Source organism: Onychomys torridus, chromosome 5 (genome assembly GCF_903995425.1).
Source record: "Onychomys torridus chromosome 5, mOncTor1.1, whole genome shotgun sequence".
NCBI classification, from domain to species: domain Eukaryota; kingdom Metazoa; phylum Chordata; class Mammalia; order Rodentia; family Cricetidae; genus Onychomys; species Onychomys torridus.
In genome coordinates this window covers 55,007,471-55,031,106 of record NC_050447.1, presented here as the reverse complement: position 1 = coordinate 55,031,106, position 23,636 = coordinate 55,007,471, and the positions used below count along the sequence as shown (strand labels likewise).

Here is a 23,636-nt window from a genome sequence, read left to right as displayed (position 1 = left end):
GGTGTTGAAGCCACACATACTCATCTGATACTTTGAGTTTTCCAGAGGACTCAGACTGGGACAAATGATAAGCACCCTTCTGTGTCACTGGCTTCAGTGCTATAATTTGGGGCTTTGAAATTACAAGTACTGTTGCACTTCTTTGGAGAAGAAAAAAGTACTAACTTCTCTTGCTCTCTTTTCCGTAATATAAATTAATTTTGCGATAAAAAGTTTTTCTTTTCATGACCAATAATCAAAAAATTATAGTGAAAATAAATTCATTGGTCATCATTAACTGTGGCATTGGATAATTTATGTATTTGAAGGTCCTCGAAAATTCTCCCTGGCTCAGACAGAGTCTCTCCTGATGAAGATGCGCTCAGTGGCCAGTGATGAGCTGCACAGTATGATGCAGAGGAGGATGAGCCAGGAGCACCCCAGCCAGGCCTCAGAGGCAGAGCTCACCCAGAGGCTGCAGAGACTCACCATCTTGGCTGTGAACAGGATCATTTATCAAGGTAGCCCAGAACTCACTTTTCCTCCTTCACTGCAGATTCACAGGGGAAATATGTCAGATGAAGGTGATTAGGTTTCTTTTTTTAAAACATTGTTTTTCTCTTCTTAAAGATCACAGAGTAAAGGAACCTTAGGTTCAAGGCTAATACTCCACTTAACAGTCCTGGCTGCCCTGGAACTCACTCTGTAGACCAGGCTGGCCTCGAACTCACTGAGATCCACCTGCCTCTGCCTCCTGAGTGCTGGGATTAAAGGTGTGCGCCACCACCAATCAGCTAATACTCTACTTCTCAATGTGTTAAGTGTTAGTCTGGGTTTGGGCCTTGATTTCAAAATGATATTTTTTCAATTTTTCTTTTGACAAAGTAATATATTCATGGGCTGTTATTAGAAATAATACAGAGTTCCCGAAGTTTCTGCCATGGAATCTTGCAAAACTAATACAGTGTCACTCAGAAAGGAGAAATGGATATAGTCAAGGAGGACATTTCCATCCTCAGAAGGAGTTTCTGTGTTGCCTTTTGTGGCCAAACTCACTTTCTTCCTCCTCCTCAGCCCCTACCTACCTCCAATTTACCCTGAATTTCTGTGTTTGTATCATTTCTACAATGTTTTTACAAGACAGCCAGACACAGTGGTTCAAGCCTGTGATACCAGCACTCAGAGGCTGAGATGGAAGCACTGTTTGAGTTTAAGATTTCTGAACTAGCCTGGCAACACAGCAGTTAGGGGGAAAAAAAAAGAAAGAGAAAATCCAGATGTACTGTAAAGGTGTATACCTTTAATCCCAGAGTGCTGGGGAGGCAGAGGCGGACAAATCTCCGTGAGTTGGAAGTCAGCCTGGTCTACATAGTGAGTTCCAGGACAGCCAGAGCTACATAGTAGGACCCTGTCTTGGAAAAAAAATGTTTCATATAAATATGATATTAAGTCTGTTGCCATTTTTATTCAGTGTAAGACTCTGGAGAGTCATTCTGCTTATTTTGGAAGTATCAGCAATCTGTTTGGTTGGGATTTTGTTTGTTTTATGGGACAGTAGTGTCATGATGTGAATGTACCAGAATCTGTTTAACCACTTGCCTGTTGAAGGACATCTAAACTCGTTCCAGTTGGAGTTTCTACAAACAAACTTCCTAGCAATATTAATGTTCAGGTTTTTGTGAATATAAGCCTTCATTTTCTGGGATAAACACCCAAGGTACATTTCCTCGGCTATATGGCAGTTTTAACTTTTCCCTAGTGGCTATGCAGTTTTGTGTGCCATCCCATCCCAATACACGAGTATTTCAGGTTCGACTGCACCCTCTCTAGGGTCTGGAGTTGTCAGCATTTTATAGTTCACCATTCTGCTAGCTGTATGGAGATATCCCACTGCTGTTTTAATGTGCTGTGCCATGAAGCCACTGTCTCTCTCACCAAGAGAGCTACAAAAATTAAACACCAGCAATAAAAACTCTATAGCTATGTCTAGTGTTGCATATTTGTGAAGGCTGAAACTATAGGATCACAAGTTTGAGGCCAGGCTAGTGTACAAAGCAAGGAATAAAAAAACAATTCTATGGCTAATATTCACACACACACACACACACACACACACACACACAACTATATCAGGACTGATGAGTATTCACTAACTTTATCATTTGAGTGTGTATATGTATAGCAAAGCATCAGGTTGTACATTTTATATACAGAATATAATTTCTTTCAGTTAGGCCTCAGTAAAGCTGAAAAAAAAGCTAAAGCACTATCAGTGAATCAAAATAGAATTCTAAAAACTATTCAAGGGGTCTGGAGAGATGGCTCAAAAGCTAAGAGCACTTGTTGCTCTTGCAGAGGACCCAGGTTCTATTCCCAGCGCCCATATGGTGACCCACAAACATTTGTAATTCCAGTTCCAGGGAATCTGGTGCCTTCTTGTGACCTCTGAGAGCACCAGACATGTATGTGGTGTACAGGCATACATGAAGGCCAAACATTCACAAACATTAAAAATAAAAAATTTTTAAAAACCGTTTAAAGAGTTATTCTGGTAGCCCTAGGAAGATAAGAAGAAGAAAGAAGTGATTGTTTGTCCCTGAAAACATATGGTAAGGCCAAGAACCATCTTCCTATGGTTCTATTTTTAACTCTTCTAATTTATATTTGGGACAACAGACTTCCAGACTTAAATCTAAAGCTGAACCTGGATTATCACATTACAGTATTAAAAGGCTAGTACATGTAGCCATTCATCACAGATCCACCCAGTATGTGTCATGTGTCCTTGCAGTTGATTTGTACAAGAGTTGTATGGTCTTACTAATTTTTAACACTTTTCATCTTCATTAGCAAATTTGACCTTTATAATTTCATAACTTATTATGAATTATACTTACTGTTCTAAGTGAATTCTCTCCTCTGTCACATTTTATCTACTTTAATTAGTATATCTACCACATTTATACTATGGTAAGAGAGTTATTAATACAGAATATTTTAAAACTTTTATTTACATTTTGTTTGTGTAACACAAGGTCTCTCTACAATCCCTGGCAGTCCTGGAACTCACTATGCAGACCAAATTGGCCTCAAACTCACAGAGCTCTTCCTTTTTCTGCCTCTTGAGTGGTGGGAATTAAGGCATGCACCGCCATACCTGGCTAGAGGATTTTTAAAATTTAATTAAAATATAATTGTATCATTTCCCTCCTCTCTTTTCTGTCTCCAACTCCTCCTATGTCTTCTCCTTGCTGCTCCCTCTCAATGTCTTCTTTTTCTTTAATTATGTATGTGAATAAATATATAAATGCAACTTCCTGAATCCATTTAGTATTGCTTGTATATATATAATTTCAGTACTGACGACTCGGTTTTGAATAGCCATTTAAAGTGCTCATCATGTAGGGGTGTGCTCTGCAGTTTCTCCCATCTATTTTGACATGTGAACTGTGGTTGGCATTGTTCAAGTCATCTTTAAGCAATCATATTGTTGAAATTTCTTGAGTGCAGCTTCTCTGTAATATCTAGGAGATATAATCTTACAGAAGACTTCCTGGTCTTCTGGCCTTTACAATTTTTCTACCCTAACTTCCACAATGTTCTCTAAGCTGTAAGTGTGAGGTTGTGTTGTAGATGTGTCCACTGGGGTTGGGTACCTCAGGATCAGCTGTTCTATTTGCTTTGATTATTGTGGCATTCTGAAATCATCTCCATCCGCTGCAAAAAGAAGCTGCATTGATGAGGGGTAGGAGCTACACTCTTCTGTGAGTGTAAGGCTTGCTATTTAGAATGCAGTTAGGAATTATACTGGTTTAGGAAAATGGCAGTTGCAGGTTCTCTTCCAAAATCCGTGGCATCACTAGCCACTGGTGATTAGCTAGATTTATAGTACCAGGAATGACTTCTCTCCTGTTGAGCAGCCCTTAAATCCAGTTTGAAAGCTGTTGACTACTGCCAAAATATACCTTTAAGAATATCTTGCTGTGCTGGTCATTTTGATTCATAGGTGTCACAGCTGGATTGCTCGCCTTCATTGGCAGCTTGAATCATCGTCCTGTCTGATGAAAATTAGTCCTCAAATCTTCCAGATCCTGTGTCTAAAGTGCATGGTGTCTTCAGCAATAGGGACTTATCTTCAGACTTCTGGGAGATAGCCAAAGGCAACAGCAATAACCTGTATTGTTTGGGGACCTGTTGGACTCCCCTAACCATCTACTTGAATGGAGGTTTTTCATGCCCAGTCCTGAAGTTTTCATTAGACTTTTTAGGTTAGGTTTTGTATATGGCTCTTGGGGATCCCAAGTGGCATAACTTCATTAAAATACACAGTTATATATATGTAATTTTAGATAAATATAAAATAATTCTCTATGGCTGTCTCAAATATCCTCAGTGTTATTTATCCCACATCTTTTCCACAGAGGGTATTTTTACCAGCATCATTACTATGTATATCAGTAAGTTAACTAATTTCTTAAATTCTTTTTTAATTCAAAGAGTTGAATTCAGATATTATTGACATTTTGAGAACTCCAGAAAATGCAGCTCAAAGCAAGATCTCAATTTCCCAGACTGAAATTTCTGAAGAAGATATGCATCATGATCAACCTTCTGTACACAATCCATTTCAGAAAGAAATGTTCACGTATCTGATAGATGGATTCAAAGTGTCTATTGTAAGTAAATTAATGACTTGGAAGGTGTCCACTTACAGAAACTGAATAGAAGTCTACATGTCTAAACTATGAGTTTCCAAAATCATATTTCTTTTTGCTATTCAGCATTTTTCTACAATTGAAATAATTTGAATTAGTTTCTCCATTTTGTTTTGGGTGGGTTTTTTGATTTTGCGGGATTTTGGTTTGCTTGTTTGTTTGTTTTGAAGTAAGGACTCACTATGTAGCCTAGGTTGACTTTGAACTTACATTTCTCATGTCTCAGTATCCTGCTAATTGAGATTGCAGATTATGCCTGGCTTGGGCTTTCAATAACAGAATAATATAGTTTGCTGACTTCCCTGTTACAAAATGAAGACCCTCATATAGCATCAGGCAAGAGTAAGGTTTTGATGATTACTGTGGCAATAAATGAATAGCCTTTTTTCTTAAGGGCTTTATTTATATTCTTGAGTTTCTGAATTATTATAATGTTTAGATCTTAGAATAAACATCTGGTGCCTTCAAAATGATATAGAGAATATTGATGGGTATCTGGCTTTACTTACCATCATCCCACTTGAGTTTCTTTGGATCATTTATATTTGACCATAGGGAACAAATCGATCAGTTCACTCTGTCAGTGGTATCAAAGGCCAATCTAATTATAGAATACCATGAGTCATCACTGTCTGTCTCTGACTCTAAACTAGATTTTAGTGCTCATCTCTGATCATTAAATAAACTGTAGATGTACTTAGAATTCAATCACTCAAACAGAGATCTTAAAAGTAGAAATAATTGGAAAGCCTTTCTAAAGTTCTGGATAAACTCTAAAATGATTCCAGTATTAAACCCAGGTGATTTGGTCCATACTAGGCTACTGGTAGAGCTGTCTACCAGTTAAAGTAAACTGATTGGTTAAACTTTAGGGAAAATTGATGATCAATTTCTATATAGTTCTAAATTTGTAACTACTGTACTTACTGTGCTAGTACTGACTCAACTTTATATTATGAGTGCCTTGTCTTTTAGATTGTAAAATCAAGATGGCCTTACTTGCCATTGTTCTCTGGTTGTTTTTATTCTATTTTAATCGACAATCTGTAAGTCTTTGGTAATTTTTTAAAAGTGACCTTTGACACTAGCTTCTTCTTCTGTGCTTATCTCTTTTTGTACTTGTGGCAAATATATATAAAGTTCTGACTATTGTTGCAAATTTGTCTCTTGAACTCTCATTTGTGTAGATATGTGTATGAGTGTCTAACTTAGAATATTAAATCTAGAATGAGTCATGTTCTATTGTCTTCCTTGAGTTGTGTGAAGTTAATATAGTATTGCTTAAGAAGTCTGATCCTGAGCTGTCCACCTTGCTCAGCAGGTTAAAAACACCACACAAATGTTGACAACCTGATTTTGATCCCTAGAACCTATATAAAGGTGAAGAAGAGAACCAGCCCCACAAAGTTGTCCTTTGACCTCCACATGCATGCTGTGGCACCCATACACCTTCCTACACATACTACTACTACTACTACTACTACTTATTATTATTATTGTTGTTGTTGTTATTATTATTATTATTATACCTAGTTTTTTAAAAGTCTGATCCTAATTCGCTCTATTTTTGACTAGGGTTCAAGTAAAACTAGTGGTTGTAAGCAGCAGTGGATTAAAATCTTGGGGTCCTGTAAAGAAACCTTCCGCGTCCAGCTTGGAAGATTGCTTGCACATATTTTATCACCAAGTCATACTGTCCAAGAAAGGAAACAAATATTTGAAATAGTTCATGAACCAGCTCATCAGGATATACTTCGAGACTGTCTTAGCCCATCCCCACAAGTAAGTATCTTAGCATTTGATAAAGCCTTTCAAGACAAGAACTGAAATTAAACTACTTCTGCTGTCAGGAATGTAGTTTTCTTACCAAAAGAATTTAACCTGAGGTCTTGCATCACATGCTTTGTAGGCTTGATTTTTTCCTTTTCTGTGGTCATTTCCCAATTGTTCCCAGTTATTTCCAGGACTTAGATTAGGAATTCTGTAACTGAGTTCTTATAAGGTCTCATATGGTTACTTGTTCTAATATTGTAAAGTATTTTCCTTTTTAAAATACATTTTCAATTAAAATCTAATTATATTAGTCTCCCCACTTTCTTTTTCTCCCTCCAGTCCCTCCTTGTTTTCCTCCTCCCACACTCTAACTTAATAGCCTTTTTCTTTGATTATTATATTCCATATGTGTGTGTGTATAATATATAACACAATCTGCTGAGTCTGTTTTTGTTGTCAAGAGTTCTTCACTCTCCTTTGTTCTTTACTAGACAGCATGTCCTCTGTAGGAATGTTCTTTATGCCTTTTCATAGCTGCATACAAACTTGGTTCTCTTGGCTCCCTCCTAGGGTTGGAAAGAAAGCTCATGGGTTCTTTTTTTTATTCAACTCCTTTGTAATGAATTCTCCTCTTTTCAAGATGGTTTCTCATCACTGCCCCTTGCAGCCTCTTTTCACATGTGAGGCTCTCCAAGAACAGGGCCCTGTCCTCTCCTTTGTCCACCCCTTAGCCCTGACTGGCTCACCCTGTGTGTCTTCTGCTCCTCCCCTCCTTTGGTACATTCAGAACACTTCCTTCTGAGAACGTCCACTGAAAACTTCACTTTTATACACTCTTATTATTCATAAAGATTTATAATAGATTGAGTTTAAGTCAGTTTGTTTTGTTTTGGTTTTTTGAAATGGAAACTTGTTGTTCAGGCAGATCTTAAATTTGTGGGCTAATATGATCTTCTTGTCTTTGCCTCCCAAGATGTCTACTTTTAGAGAGCTAAAAAAAAGATCATTTTACATTTATCCTAACACCATTTCTCATAAAAACAAACACAAAAACAAAAACAAAAAAACTATTGATCAAAGGATAGTAAAATGAGATATTAGAAGCTCTTAGTGTTTGAGAAAATCAGGTGTTTCTTTGTGTGTTCTCCTTTTGTAGCCCAGACTATCCAGGAACGAGGAGCAGTCTTTCTGCCTCTGCCTACAAATGCTGAGTGTTCCTGGCTCTTTTTTTTTCCAAATAGTTTTTTAAAGATCCCTTAGAATGTCATTGACTACTAAGCTTAAGTAGTTTTGATGTGAAGAGAACATGACTTTTAGGACACACAGGCAGTCCCCCATCATGTACCGCCTTTCTTTATTTGCCGATTCTTCCATGCTTTTACTCTCACAGCGTCTGCTGCTTTCCCTCTTTGGTCAGGTAGCAGCTGTCCTCTGACTGATTCAAAATGCTGCATTGCAATAAGCCTTGCTACTTTTGCTGTTGCATATGTTCATCTTAGGCTCTTAGCAACATGCTGTGATTCAGCATGTTAGTTTAAATATCACCTAAGATGTAATCATTTCTAGATCCATTTGTTGACATTTAATTCTATCCACACTTTAAAATGCCATAAAGCTAAATTCAGTCATGTCTGTGTCATTGAAAAATTTTAAAATAAAGGGCATGTATTTAGTTTGTTGGCATAATTATTGTTTAACATGTATGTACCCATGACAGTCTGATGTGATAGACATAATTTGAAGGATCACCTAACAAAAGCAGGAACCAAAATTTGGTTTGAGTTTGCACTTCAGAGGAAGCTGTCATCACCTCAAGAACTCTGATTTTGGCTTTAGGTCTGCTCTTAGACTGGCCCGCACCAGCCCTCGCCTTGACATTCATGTGGAACTCATGAGAGGCAGGATCTTACTGCCTTTTAGTTTCTTGTCTCTTCTTTTCCTAGAGAGGAGTCAGTGTTGTCAGGCTAGGGACAGTTTTTTGTTCCTGAAACCTTACCATTTTCTCCTGAGTGAAACTCAAAGGAAAGAGAGTGGAGTCCCACTTTTACTTTAGGTTAAAAGACAAATCTCTTCTAGTTCAGTGCTTTTGTCTTTTCCTTTATCCCCCTTTATTTTCTGTTTTTCCTTATCAAATTCTCCCCAGAAGCTGGCTAACTAGATTGCTTCATTTCAACCATTTATGAAAAGTTTCTAATATACACAGAGAAATAGAATGATATGATGAATACCACATAAGCATCATATTAAATATAGATTTAATATTTGATAGCATCTTTCTCATACTGGCGGTATCATTTCTTCTTTTTCTCATTTATTTAAAAGTAGTTTGTAGAAATCATGACATTTTCTAGATTCTTTTTTAAAACACTTTTCCTATTATCAAAGCAAATACAGTTAGGAATATCTAATACATAATTAAATTTTTTCATCTACCCTATCATGTTTTTTTACAGCTATATTGAAATCAGACCCAACAAACTAATTTTAGAAATATATTTAAATTTATTATTAAATAATTTAAAACCAAAAAACAGAAATATAATTAAATTTATTATTAAATAATTCAAATGGAAGAAATAAAAATTCTTTATAACTAGAGCATTATTACTTTTTTTTTAAAGCACGGCGCCAAGTTGGTTTTATATTTGTCAGAGTTGATACATAATCACCAAGATGAGTTAAATGAAGAAGAACTGGGCACAGCAGAACTGCTTATGAATGCTTTAAAATTATGTGGCCACAAGTGCATCCCTCCCAGTGCGCCTTCCAAACCAGAGCTCATTAAAATGATCAAAGAGGTGAGTCTGTCAGTCAGGGTTGTTTTTAGGAAATCCTCTTGTGCACACTTAACACAGTGACTCAAAGATCTTTTTCATTATTAGGTGACATTGCTGATAAACTTGCAATGATTCTTTCATTTTCACTACAAGAGTTTTTGATCAGGAAAGAAAAATATAGACTTATTTTGAGGAGCTTCCTATTCTCTTTGATTCTCATCATCCATTATCTTTAGCCTTCAAAGAACAAAAGATTTTTTTAACTTATATTATGTATGTGGGTGTTTGCCTGCATGTAAGTCTGTGTATCACATATGTGCAGTGACCTTGGAGATCTGAAGAGGAATCAGAGTTCCAGGTGGTTATGAGTCATCATGCGGGTGCTGGGAAATGAACCACAGCTTGGCAAGAGCAACAAGTGCCCTTAAGCACCGAGCTGTTTTCATAGCCCCGTGAAGGACAGATTCTGTAGTGACAAGCAAGTAGAAACCTACCTGGACTGAAGGACTCTTTAACAGGCCAGTGAAATAAGCAGGTAGCTTTGTAAACTCAGCAGGCTGGGGAACATTTACTTAACTTTTTTCTAATTTCAGTGGCTCGAATTATACAAAAAAAGAAGAAGGAAATTATAATGTTTAAGTGGCTTATATTTCAGTAGTCTAGTCTCTTGAGAGTAATTTTTTCCTTTATTAACTTGGTTTCAAAATTACTTTGTTAGGATAGAACCCAGGGCCTTGCGCTTGCTAGGCAAGCACTCTACCACTGAGCTAAATCCCCAACCCCTGCTCAGTGCCGATATTATATGAGAAATAACAAGTTTGGGGGCTCAGGATGTAGATCAGTTTGTAGAGTGCTCACCTAAAGGGCCTGCATGTAGTGGTACACACCTGTAATCCCAGTACTAGAGAAGCTAAAACAGGAGGACTGGGAGTTTATGGTCATCCTTGGTTACATAGTGAGTTCAGTGCCTGTCAAGATATATGAGATCCTGTCTCAAAAAAGAAAAGAGAGAATAAGTTTCATATATTATTATTAAATCTTTTAGGAACAAAAGAAATACGAAAATGAAGAGAGTGTGAGTAAAGGCACGTGGCAGAAAACAGTTAACAATAATCAACAAAGGTGAGTTACAACGTATTCCAAAGCCCTGTCCTTCAGAAGTCATCCAATCCTGTACATTTAGCCTTTTTTTTTTTTCTTTTGGTTTGATTTTTGAAACTTGTGAGGTCACTTTTTTGTATGTATTCATATGTGTTTATACCTGTGTGTGTTTGAGTCTGTATGCATGTGTATGTATATATGTGGGATGCTAGAGATGGAACTCAGGTTCTCATGCATGCTCATCAAATACTATACCACTGAGCTGTACCCTCTGTCCTCAGATGTACTATTAAAGTATTTTTTAATGTTCCATGGATACTTAACTTTGAAACAATCTTATTTAGTCTTTTTCAGCGACTTGATTTAAAGTCCAAGGATATATCTAAAATAGCTGCAGATATCACGCAGGCCATATCTCTCTCCCAAGGAATTGAAAGAAAAAAGGTGATTCAGCACATCAGAGGGATGTACAAAGTCGACCTGAGTGCCAGCAGACACTGGCAGGAACTCATCCAGCAGCTGACACATGACAGGTGTGTGCTGGGAACACGTCTGGTTTTTTATATGTGATGTTAACAACTGTTTTCACTATAGAATTCAGATTTATAAATGATTTAAGGAAACATTTTTATCTAAATATCAGTTTTTAATCTTTAAAAATAATCTCGAGGTTTTTTTAATTCTTGAAGAAAAACATGTAAGCAGTAGCTCGTTCAGATAGTAAAATTGACTGCAATTAAAAAATTTCTTATGCAAAAGGATAGAGAAATTGTCAAAAGAGTGTGGTTGAGAAATATACCTTTTTCTAACTTAGACTTTATTAATATGATTTTAAAGGTACATCAGAGAAGGCTGGAAAGGTGGCTTAGTGGTTAAGAGTCCTTGTACTCTTGCAGAGGACAGGTTTCAGTTCCTCAGCACCCACATGGCAACTCACAAATCATCTGTAGCTCCAGTTCCAGGAGATCCAGTGCTCTTTTATACCTTCCTCAGGCACTAGGCACACATATGGTCCACATTCATACATGCAGGAAAAATGCTCATACATATAAATCTTTTTTTTTTTTTGGAGCTGAGGATCGAACCCAGGGCCTTGCGCTTGCTAGGCAAGTGTTCTACCACTGAGCTAAAACCCCAACCTGGAAAGATGGCTCAGCTGTTAAAGGCTAGGCTCACAACCAAAAATAAATCTTTTTAAAAAGATGAATTATGAATAACTAAAAAGAAGATTAATGTGTCATTCTTTATATGTAATTAAGATAGCTAATTATGTATGTAAAATGAATAAAAATTTCAAAAAAAGAAAAGATAGCTAGTTACAGTCAGGCATGGTGGTGCATGCCTTTAATCACAGCATGTGGTTGGCAAAGGCAGGTGGATCTCTGTGAGTTCGAGGCCAGCCTGGTCTACATAGTGAGTTCCAGGACAGCCAGAGCTACATAGTGAGATTCTGTCTCAAAAGAAAAAAAAATAAAAATAAAGACCTTGCTAGCCTGACTTTGAGTGCTAAAATACACTAAAGGTTACATAATAATGGAAATCACAAACAGAAGGAATTACACTTAGAAAGTTTATTAAATAGCACTTGCCTAGCATGTGCTAAACCCTGAAGTCAATCCCCAGTACCCCTCCAAAACTTTTTAAGTAGATGAAATTAGGAAATTGGGGTATATAGCTCTATAGAATTGACATTCTCAGCTGAGTACAACAGAAAAATAGAACGAATTCAGTGGTTTTGAATTTTAATTGGTATTTATTATATTTGATGACTAAAAAGTAAGAAAATTTGTTTTCAGAAAATGTGTTGAAGAATTAATATTTTTATTATTTTGATAACTTACATAGATATAAATGTATAATTCTACTATTCTTAAAGTTCAAAAGAGCAAAAAACATGAGTACTCTCTTCATATGCATTAGACTTTTTAAAACAAATTGAAAATACTTAATATTGACAGAGGGTATGTTTGACTTTTTTGTTTGCTTTATGGTTCTTTGAGATGGAGTCTCATATAGTCTAGGTTGGCCTTGAACTTCCTATGTAGCTGAGAGGGGTTTTGAACTCCTAATCTTCCTACCTCTCCCTACCATAACTGTGAATCTGTGTGAATCTGAGAATCAGCTGTGAATCTGATTTTTAAAACCATTATTTCTATCCTTTAATTTTTTTGTTTAGATTTTTTTTTCTTTTGCCAATATCAGCAACAGGACATTAAGTGAACATGTTAGTTGTTATTCAGAGCTATGGTGGTGGTGTACCCTGGAACAGTGCATGTTTGGAGCCCTACAAATATTTCTTGCTCTGAAAATATTTTAGTGAGTCTATCCTAAGGGAAGGATTCAAAATGCAGAAGGCAGTCAATTAGTTGGGAACAAGAAGGGACTATTACCAGTAGCATAGCTAGATACATTATGATGACAGAAAGTAATGTTCTGGGTAATAGAGTTAAGGGTGATTTTTTTATCTGCTTTCTAATAAATGTACTTACTATAGTTTTACTCTTTTCTTTCATCTAATATCTAAAATTTTAAAACAAAAAGGAACTAGTTTTTGATCAGTAGGAAAAAATGGGAACTCTAAAAATTTAATTTGGAGAAAATTTCCCATTAGCTAATGTTAGGTATAGTGTATTGTATAATGCTGATAAAGTTTTGCAGCAGTAGGGCACATCTTTTTAAATTGTTAGTATATTTAACATGGAAGGGGAAATCTCATGAAGCCTCATGCTAGACAAAGGACTAGACAACTAAGGATACTGAGAGTGGGAGAAATAGTCTTCTTCAGGGAAGAGCAAGAGTGGTCATCCCTGAAAATATACACACAAGTAACATTATGCAGACTGAGCAGGTAGTGTTTATATGTTTAGGGGAGAGAAAGCCAGAGAGCGAGAGTCGGGGGGGGGGGGGGGTATGAAACAAAGAATGTATAATAACAATTAAAAAGAGACCATGAATTTGAAAGAGCAAGGAAGAGTATGTAGGAGGGGTTGAAAGGAGGAAAGAGAAGGTGGAAATGATGTAAGTATAACCTTAAATTTTCTTTAAATTTTGGAACATAAAATTTAGTAGATGCAGGCAAGTAGAAGCAGCGCTTACTCCAGGGGGGATCTTGGGAACTGGACTCAGGGACAGACACTCACTTTCTATGTTAGTCTTTATCCTATGTATATGTTTCCCCAATGTACAAATTGCTGTTTTGTAATTAAACAGGCCCATTGCATTTATTTACTCAGTCTCTGTAATGGTTTTAAGGCTGCCAGCCCTTGGATAACCCCTAAGATGTCTTATTTCAACTTGCAGAGCAGTCTGGTATGATCCAATCTACTATCCAACTTCATGGCAGTTGGATCCAACAGAAGGACCAAACCGAGAGAGAAGACGCTTGCAGAGGTGTTATTTAACTATTCCAAATAAGTATCTCCTTAGGGACAGACAAAAGTCAGAAGGTAATGGTAACTTTGACCTTGACCTGTAGGTATGGCAGTAACTGGTTATTAGATAAATGTTGTGGACTTTTTTTCTCAACAGGTGTTGTCAAGCCACCACTCTCTTACTTATTTGAAGATAAAACTCATTCTTCTTTCTCCTCTACTGTCAAAGACAAAGCTGCAAGTGAATCCATAAGGTAGATCTGAGTACATGCCTTCCTTCACTCTTTGATGAATGCACAAAAATAGCTCATTGTAGGTTTTGTGTAGTGTTGGTTTCAGATACTGCTGTGACGTTAGGAAAGTCTTAAACAAAAGAGGCTTGAGACAGGACAAGGTTGAATGACAAACTCCAAATGCCATCACTAACACTGGGCTTTAATGGATGTCAGTCATCGTGCGCTGACCCTTCCTAGCACATGTATATTTTATAGCTGACTTTTTAGTCTCTAAAAGGAGATAGAACTGCTGCTGGTGCTGCCCCAGGAGTGGAATGTAGTAACATAAAGGGTCAAATTCCAGTTCCTACCCTGCCTACCTACCTGATCTTGGGCATGTTCTTTAGCCTCTCTGCTTCAGTTTCTCCACTTCATAAGTAAGGCAAATTGTCATCTACAGGCTTCCATAGTATTACTGAAGATTATATGTGTCAATATGTATTGGTTTTTAATTAACAGTGCTGCCATATTCTTGTGGTAGTTATTATTATTGTACCCATGTTATAGTTAGAAACCTTACAGGCTAAAAGACAGTGACTTCAGAATAGAAATGTTCGGATCCCAAGGTCCCTGTTTTTCAATGACCTAACACAATGTCTAGTTGCTTACTGGAATATGAAGCATTGGTGTTTCTCAGGTAGCCAGATCCAAATACTCTACAGGCAGCTGCAGGAGTCCTTGGGCTTTCCTAAAGATTTCCATCACTTCTCCTCTGATGAGTGTTCTGTAAATAGCACAGGATCTTCATTTGAGTTTTGACACACCAGCTTATGCTACTAAAACTCTAGTCTACTTTGCATTAATATTTTACTAGGTTAAAAAGCTTGAAGTCTAAATTGGGCCAAAAATTGAATCATAGCAATTTTAAACATGTTTTGACAGAGTGAATCGAAGATGTATCAGTGTTGCACCATCCAGAGAGACAGCTGGGGAATTGTTGTTAGGTAAGTTGGCTTCAAAAGAATTTCACTCATATTCACCCTTCCTTATTTTCTTCTTAAATAATTTGAAGCATTTTTTTATACAGAGATAAAATTTCTTTAATATCACGCAGGCGGCTTTGCTTTTCATTATAGAGACAGCCCCCATTTACCCATAAGGCCCAAGTGGATGCTTGAAAGCACAGATAGTACTGTTTTCCTGAGTGCACACACCATGATAAAGTTAAATTATAAATTAGCCACAGAAAGAGTTTAACATAAATAACTAACAAAATAACACCACCATAAAGGCTCAATGAATTTGAGCCCTCTCAACATATTTTATTGTATTGTCACCTTTTTACTTAAAAGTACAATTTCATGGCTTCTCTTGGCACATGTGAATAACCAGCATCACTCCTCTTGCTCTGGGGGCCATTATTAAAGTGAAATAAAGATTATTCGGTCATAAGGTGTTCAACATCATAGCAGTCAGCCTGATGACCAGCCAGTGGCTAACTAGTAGATGGTTCATATTTCAGATAGGACAGAGCAGGACAGAACTGGATTTCATCATGCACTTAGAGTAACATGATTGAAAATTTAAAAATATTTATTTTTTATATTTTCAATGGAATATTTTCAGATCATGGTTGACCAAAAGTAACTGAAGCCTCAAAATACAAAACCACAGTCTAGTCTAATTGTCATCAGAAAGGCTTCATCAAGCAACTGATGGAAACAGACACAGAGACACACAGCCTAATGTTAGGTGGAGCTCAGGGAATCCTGCAGAAGAGGGGGATAAAGGATTGTAGGAGTCAGAGAGGTCAAGGACACCATAAGAAAACCCACAGAATCAACTAACCTGGGCTCATAAGGCCTCACAGAGAGTGAACCGACAACCAGGGAGCCTGCATGGGACTTACCTAGGCCTCTGCATGTATGTTACAGTTGTATAGCTTGGTCTTCTTGTGGGACTCCTAACAGTGGGAACAGGGGCTGTCTCTGGCTCTTTTGCTGGCTTTCAGGACCCTTTTCCACATACTTAGTTGCCTTGTTCAGCCTTACTATGAGGGGAGGTGCCTAGTGTTGCTGCAGTTTGAAATGTCATATTTGGTAGATAATGGGAGGTCTGCCCTCCTGAATAGAAATAGAGGAGTGGAAGGGGTGAGGCAGAGTAGGTGCTGTGTGGGGAGGACCAGGAGGGGGAGGAAGGCAGGGAAACGGTGGTCAGTTTGTAAATAAAGACAAAACCACAAATAAAGCGTAATGAATAAGAAGAAATGACGTTTTCTGAAAGTACATGCTCAAATTTTTTTTATTAAGTTGGCTTTATGGGTGAACATTTTTATATTCAATCATTCCTTTTACTACACACAATTTAGATTTTTCAAGTTAAAATCTATTGCTGTAGTTAATTTTTTTACTATTTTAACAGAGACTTCAGCAAGTAACAGAATAAAGCAAATCAGTGTGTTTGTACTATAAGGAAAAGGTAATAGTAGAATGAACCAGTAGCCAGGCAGTATTGATACATGCTTTGTATATATTCCAATTTTATCTCAACAGTAGTTTTGGAAATTCAGCTCTCACACACCCCTTTTTTAGTAAGAAAACTATGGCACAGAGAGATTAAGCAACTGAGATCTTATGAGTACTGTTTTAAAGTATTTATTGAGTGTGTGGAACTGTTTCTAGCTGTTGGTTTTCAAACTCAAGCCAGAGGACTTCAGAGGTCCCTACATTTCACCAACATACTTTCAAACCCTTCTGTCCAATTACTTCCTGCAGGTAAATGTGGAATGTATTTTGTGGAAGACAATGCTTCTGATACAGTTGAAAGTTTGGTGAGTGGAGGCTTAAGTTTATGTTTACCTAAACCTAGAAAAAAATTTTTAAAAACTACATAAATCAAATATAATGAGAGTGCTCACCCATTTTTACGCTGTGTGTAGATGAGTGTGAATAACAGCCACTTTTTAAAAGGTCCTTTTAAAGGGAAGACTGCTATTTCCTCTTCCTCTGGGTCTGGGTCTCAGCAATTAGAGTTATGATTCAAACTCTAACACACCTCTATCATGTCATGTCATTCTTCCTCACCACTGTCCTGAACAGCAACAAATAAATAAATAAATAAATGCTCCCTGCCACTCCCAATCCACAGTTGAGTACCTTTGCTATCAAAAAGGAAATCTGTGTCTAACTGAATAACGAAGTCATTCTGATATCTATGTAGATGAGTAATGATAACAGATTCTTCTGGATATGCTAGTATTCGCTGTAAAAATAACCAATAAGACTCTGAATTCTCATATTACAAAGGATAAAGCTGCTCAGTATTCTATAACCCTAAACAGGTCTAGAAATACTCTTTGTTTTTTATTCCTGAATTTTGTCTAACATGTGCAGTGTTATGTAGTGGGAGGGTTTCCAGATAGTCTTACCTTTTTGTCATGGAAGAAAGATTATGTGTTTTGTTTTGGTATTTAAAGCCAAAATAATTAGTTTCATGTAATGGAAATACTTTTTTTTGTCTGTTTCCTTTGTCTTAGAGCATTCAGGGGGAATTAGAACCAGCATCTTTTTCCTGGACATATGAGGAAATTAAAGAAGTTCACAGGCGCTGGTGGCAACTGAGAGATAATGCTGTAGAAATCTTTTTAACAAATGGCAGAACACTCCTGTTGGCATTTGACAATACCAAGGTAAATCCACCACTATTAGAGTTGTTGAAGTGATCATGTGACCAATGATGCTACTGATTCTATGAAGTTTAGCTAAATGAATGTTAATTTTCTTAAATTGGTATTCTAAAATGATATAAAATATACCTTATATCTTAATTAAGGAAGTCCTTACTCTTATAAAGATTCTCTCTGACCTCTAAAATGTTAAATTTGGAGTTCCCAAAGTGGCTGAAAGGAGTAGCTAGTACTTGCTCAGGCTGAGATTCCTCCTCGACCTGCCATTCCTTGGCCCAAAACCTTGGGGGTAGTTACATCTCCTGGCTGCCCCCAGCCTGTCCCTGCAGTCCCTTCCGCTACCTTTGGTCCCATGGGTTCTCCCCAGAAATGCTCTGCTCCTGCTTCTTCTCATCATCTGTCCAGGTCGCCCCGCCTCTATTACTAACTGCATGTTCCTCGCCTTACTTGTCCCACCGGAAGCACTTGATACGCTGCCTAGCCTTTCCTTTCCACTCGTGACAACATCCTTTCTAGGCTCCCGGCCTTCCATTTTTTTCCTCGCCAGCTTTCCCACTCAGCATGTTTGCATATCCTCCTTGAGTAGCTCACACTCATTCTTCAGGCCTCCTCTCATCCATCTCAAGGCTTTCGAAGCAGTCTGCATCCTACAACTCTCAGGTCTGGATCAGTGCCCAGACCTCTATCCTACACATCATACCCATGTATTTAACTCTGCCTTGCTATCTCCACTTGGAGTTGCCAAGTGGTATCTCAAACTAAAGGTAAGATTCTCCCTGAAAATATCCTTCCATAAATGGAACCTCCATCTCCCTGTTGCCCAAACCAAAACCTTGGGAGTATCCTAGTAGACTGCCTTTCCTCCCGTTCTCCATGTCTGCTCCATCCAAGCAGACCCTTGGCCTGACTAAACTTGTACAGTCTTGCTCTGAGACACCATCATTTCTCACCTGATGCGTTTATAACAGCTTCCTAACTGGCCCAGCTGCATCCATACCCCACCCCTTCAGTCTGTTTCATTTCTGTATTCAAAACACTGTAGTCGCTTCTCGTGCCACTCACTAAGAGTCAAAGCTCTTACGAGAGCCTGATCAAGCCCCAGGTAGTCAAGACCCTTGTTATCTCTTGCCTTCATCTGCTGTTCTATCCGTGGTAGTTTTCTTCTCCTTGGATATATCAGACGCACTGATGCTGCAGAGCCTTTGTACTTGACTGCTGCCCGGAATACTTTTCTCCATGGAACTCCTAATGACTCCCTCTGTCACTTTTCTCAGGCCTCTTGATCAAGTGTCTCATCAGCAGAGTCCCTTTCTGTACCAAACAGCATCCCCTCCCTCTTGACCCTGACTGTATAAAATAGCAGTGCCTTACTCACTGTTCCATTGCTGTGAAGAGACACATGACCACGGCAACTCTTACTTTAAAAAAAAAAAAAAAAGCATTTAATTGGGACTTGCTTAAAGTTTCAGAGGTTTAATCCATTATCATCATGGCAGGGAGCATGGCGGCAGGCATAGTGCCGAAGCAGTAACTGAGAGCTATAATCTGCTGTGCACACACAGAGACTGGGGGGAGGAGGTGGGGGGGGTAGGGAGGCTAGTATGGACTTTTGAAACTTCAACCCCCCCCCCCCGTGACACACCTACTACTGAAAGGCCACACCTCCTAATCCTTGTAATCCTTTCAAACAGCTCCACTCCCTGGTGACGACACTCCTAAACATATGAGCGTATGGGGGCCATTCTGATTCAAGCCACCACATGCAGCCCCTCTGTAGCCCGAAGCCAGCACCCCTGCCACCTTCAGTGTGCTGTCCTGCTCCACAGGACTGTGTAGTCCCCAGCACTGTGCTCTCTACAGACTGTCTAGCCTGCCTTTGTTCTGTTTCCCATGGCCTACACCTGGACACTCCTGCCATGCAGGTGTCTTAGGTGCTGGGAGGATCAAAGCATTTTCCTTCCAGAGTGACTGCACACTCCGTTGCAGATTCCTATCCAGTTGGCTGGGTGCCAGCGTTTGGCACCCCTTGATTTTAGGTGACAGTGTCAGTTGTTTGGCACTGTGTCTGTCTGTCCCTACATTGCTCTTTTTGTCCTTCCTGGTCAGTCTAGCCTCTCATTATCACATCAGGAGCTCTTCTTCCTACACCTGAACACAACACATAGACTTTGAGGTGTAGTTTGTTTTGTTGGGGTCTTCATTTGTTTGTTTTGGAAGAGTCAGAAAACCCCTTTTACAGAACTTTTACTAATCTCTAAAAAAACGTTTCTATAGAACCAGGATGTAGCTCAGTGGTAGAATGTTTGCCTAGAATGAACAAGGCCCTGAGTTCAATCCCAAGAACCACAGGAGTTGGGAGAAAATTTTGTTTTCAGTCAGTAGTCGATTTGTATCCTACTTACATAGGACATTGTATTTAATTCTTGTGAGGTAAACACTATCACTTCCATATTACTGATATAATAACAGCATGAAGGGTTTAGCAGGAACACACCAACCAGATCTGTTCTAATGCAATCACTGAAGAATAAGTCAGTGAAGAATACCACACTCTCTCTACACCATCATGCTTTTATTGAATTGTTTTGTTTTTAGCATCGATGTCTAAGTGACTTCTGTGCATAACTTTCCTTGGGCATTATGAGCAGATAGCACAGATTTCTGCCAGGTAATTTTACTAGCAGATTTCATCCAGCAGTGAGCCTAATGACTTAGAGCCCGCCTCTGGAAGGAAACTGCAGTCAGATTTGACCTCCGCCATTTAATGCAGATTTCTTGGAGGATTTCAGATTAATAACATGTCTACAATGTTCTGCGTCTTCTCCAGGGACATATCAATAAACCTAAAAATATCTGGTCTTTCTTTTTCTCCTTCCCTTTTAGGTTCGTGATGATGTGTACCAGAGCATTCTCACAAATAACCTCCCCAATCTTCTGGAGTATGGGAACATCACTGCTCTGACAAACCTGTGGTATACTGGACAAATTACCAATTTTGAATATTTGACTCATTTAAACAAGCATGCTGGCCGATCCTTCAATGATCTCATGCAATACCCCGTGTTCCCCTTTATTCTCTCTGACTATGTTAGTGAGACTCTTGACCTCAATGATCCATCTATCTATAGGCAAGTAAAAGCATTACATTTTGGGTTTATATACATGCTGAATTTATGCCATTAAAGTTTTTACTTTGAAAACTTTCAAATATGCACAAAAATTTAATGATTAATGAATCCTTTATAATTCATCTTCCCCAACTCAGTGATTGTAAATTATGAAGATTTTACCAGACTTGTAACATTTTTTCTTTTTATTTCAATTATCTAGTCATGTCACCTCTGAGTTCTACTGTATACATCTTTTGTAATTAACAATAGAATGTTTCCTTACATTGTTACAGTGCTATTATCCTATCTAAGAAAAGTAACAGTCCTGATAATATCTAACATACCATCCATATTCACTGTCTCCTGCTTATCTCAACAATGCCTTTTATGATTGATTATTTTGAGTCATGTCTGTGATTGCATTTGATTGCAGACACGTAAAAAAAAATACTAGAAAGGCCTTTAAGTTTTTATATTTTTTTTTTTTTATTTTTGCAGCATAATAACATTTGTTCAAAAGTCTGTTTGCCAAAGAGCAGGGATTAGCTCAAAAGGCTTACTTGTATTCAACTTACCCTTTATTCTGGGAGGAATGCACTATGGATGGCTGTGTGAATTTGATGTCACTACCTACCATCAGGAGGGCTATAATGCTCTTCTCAGGATGCTTATGATGATTTGTAGGTGCAGGTTCACACTGAACTTTTATCTGTTTCATCCATGTCTTTATTGGTTGAATAAGTTATTTCAGTAGAAATTGCATAAGGATGGCTCACTATCTGTCTTAGTTATAATTTGCTATTGCTGTTATGAAATGCCGTGACCAAAAAGCAAGTTGGAGAGGAAAGGGTTAATTCAGCTTACACCTCTGTGCTGCTGTTCATCATCAAAGGAAGCCAGGATAGGATCTCAAACAGGGCAGGAACCTGGAGACAGGAGCTAATGCAGAGGCTGTGGAACATGCTCACTGGGTTGCTCATCATGGAAATTGCTCAGCCTACTTTCTTATAGAATCCAAGACCACACACCCAGGAATGAAACCATCCACAATGGACTGGGCCCTCCCCCAACAATTACTAACTAAGAAAATGCCCTACAGCTAGATCTTATGGAGGAATTTCCTCATTGAGAACTTTTAGAGAACTCCACCTTGTATCAAGACTAGCCAGCATACTAATCCTTTTATCTCTTCTAAATTTATGAAAAGAAAATGTAGAAGCTGAGCTTAAGATATCTTGTTTTATTAGAAAACAAGGAAACAACATAGAAACAAACTTAATAGACTATCGTTACCAAAGATAGGACAGTCTGAGGATCCAAGAGAATAATGGCAACAAGAACAAGTAGCTGAAACCGCTTGAAATTAAAAAAAAAAAAACAAAAAAAAAAAATTATTTAATCATTTTATAGTCTACATGTCCCTTACCCAAAATGTTTAGGATCATAAGTACTTTTTAGATTTCTGCGTTTTAGAATGTTTGCAGACTACCAGTTAGTTGAACATCCCAAATCTAAGCATGTGAAATCTAAGATGCTCTGAAGTCTGGTTGTGATGCATAGTGTGTTATGAAGCTTTGAATTTAGGATCATTTTGGATTTCAGATCTCTAGATTAAGAATGTTCATTCTAGCTGGGTAGTGGTAGTGCACACCTTTAATCCCAGCACTCAGGAGGCAGAACCAGGCAGATCTCTGTGAGTTCAAGGCCAGCCTGGTCTACAGAGTGAGATCCAGGAATGGCACCAAAACTATGCAGAGAAACACTGTCTTGAAGGAAAAAAAAAGAATGTTCATTCTATACTTTTAAAAAAATCGAAACATACATGTGCACACGTGCATGAAAACACATGGGGTAGGGATGAGACAAAGGACATTGGTACCTTTGGAGGTATTCTATAATTTGAAGTTTGAGAATTAAAGGAAAAGTATATAGCATTTTTTCTGCCTTTCTTGAACAAACTGTTATTTAAAAGAAACCAGATAGCCCAAATTCATTGGCAAATATTTCATTTAGTTTGAAAAAAAAAAGTTCTCTTATTTAAAGAAAAATTGACTTCAAATATTTCACTCAGGATGTTTACAAATATCTTGATTATAACTCCTCCAAAATAGGCCTGATTTTGGCCCTTTCTCAAGAAATCAGGTTCAAGTTAATCCACAATGGTACATTGTCTGTCTTTTAGATACTATATACACAGCTGTTGGACATTTGAACATTTTACACATTGCTACTATAAATATATGTGGCCTTTCTGGAAAGGAGTTTGACAGTGTGTATCCAAAAAACTGTTAGAAGTGCATACTCTGTTTTAGCAAGTTAGCTTCTAGGAATTATTCTTAGGAATACTAAAGGACATATGCTCAACATAAAGGTTCTAACCAGCAATTGTTTTATGAGAACTGGGACCTGAACTTGCCTGGTGCTTTGCTTGTTTAGGTTTCCGGCACTATATGTAAAGATTTAGCTAGGAATGTGGTGCTCCTATGATATTTCAAAGTATCTTAAATCTAGAAACAGCCTGAAGATCCAACATTAGATTAGAATATATTATTGTATGCTGCAAGTACTAAAACAATATTGTAGGGCTGGTGAAGTAACTTAGCAAGCCAAACTTGCTCCCCAGTCTGAGGATCTGAGTTTGATCCTTGGAACTCACATCGTACAGAGAACCAACTCCCACAAAAGTTCCTGTGACCTCTATGTGCGCACCATACCATGTATACCCACACATACTCATCACCTACATTCATACAAAATAAATGTAAAAAAAAAAATACTGTAGAAGCACATTTTGTAAGCAGGAAAATACGTTCTTTTGCTTAAAAAATATATAGGCACCCACTAATAAGCAGAAAAACAGCAGGACAAATACATGCTAAAATGTTTTCCCTATGAGTAAATAGCAGCATG

At 37.9% G+C, this 23,636-nt stretch overlaps 1 protein-coding gene across 1 annotated transcript in view; it reads left to right on the top strand.

The window, feature by feature from the left end:
• The window catches only part of Lyst (lysosomal trafficking regulator), a 156,711-nt gene that overhangs the window by 97,394 nt on the left and 35,681 nt on the right, over positions 1-23,636 (top strand). Inside the window, exons 29-40 of the mRNA XM_036187144.1 lie at positions 309-500; positions 4,477-4,655; positions 6,270-6,476; positions 9,089-9,265; positions 10,290-10,366; positions 10,690-10,878; positions 13,646-13,791; positions 13,874-13,970; positions 14,874-14,935; positions 16,706-16,761; positions 17,467-17,619; positions 20,500-20,744. Coding sequence (XP_036043037.1) covers positions 309-500; positions 4,477-4,655; positions 6,270-6,476; positions 9,089-9,265; positions 10,290-10,366; positions 10,690-10,878; positions 13,646-13,791; positions 13,874-13,970; positions 14,874-14,935; positions 16,706-16,761; positions 17,467-17,619; positions 20,500-20,744 — 1,780 coding nt within the window. The remainder of the gene's footprint in view (positions 1-308; positions 501-4,476; positions 4,656-6,269; positions 6,477-9,088; positions 9,266-10,289; positions 10,367-10,689; positions 10,879-13,645; positions 13,792-13,873; positions 13,971-14,873; positions 14,936-16,705; positions 16,762-17,466; positions 17,620-20,499; positions 20,745-23,636) is intronic.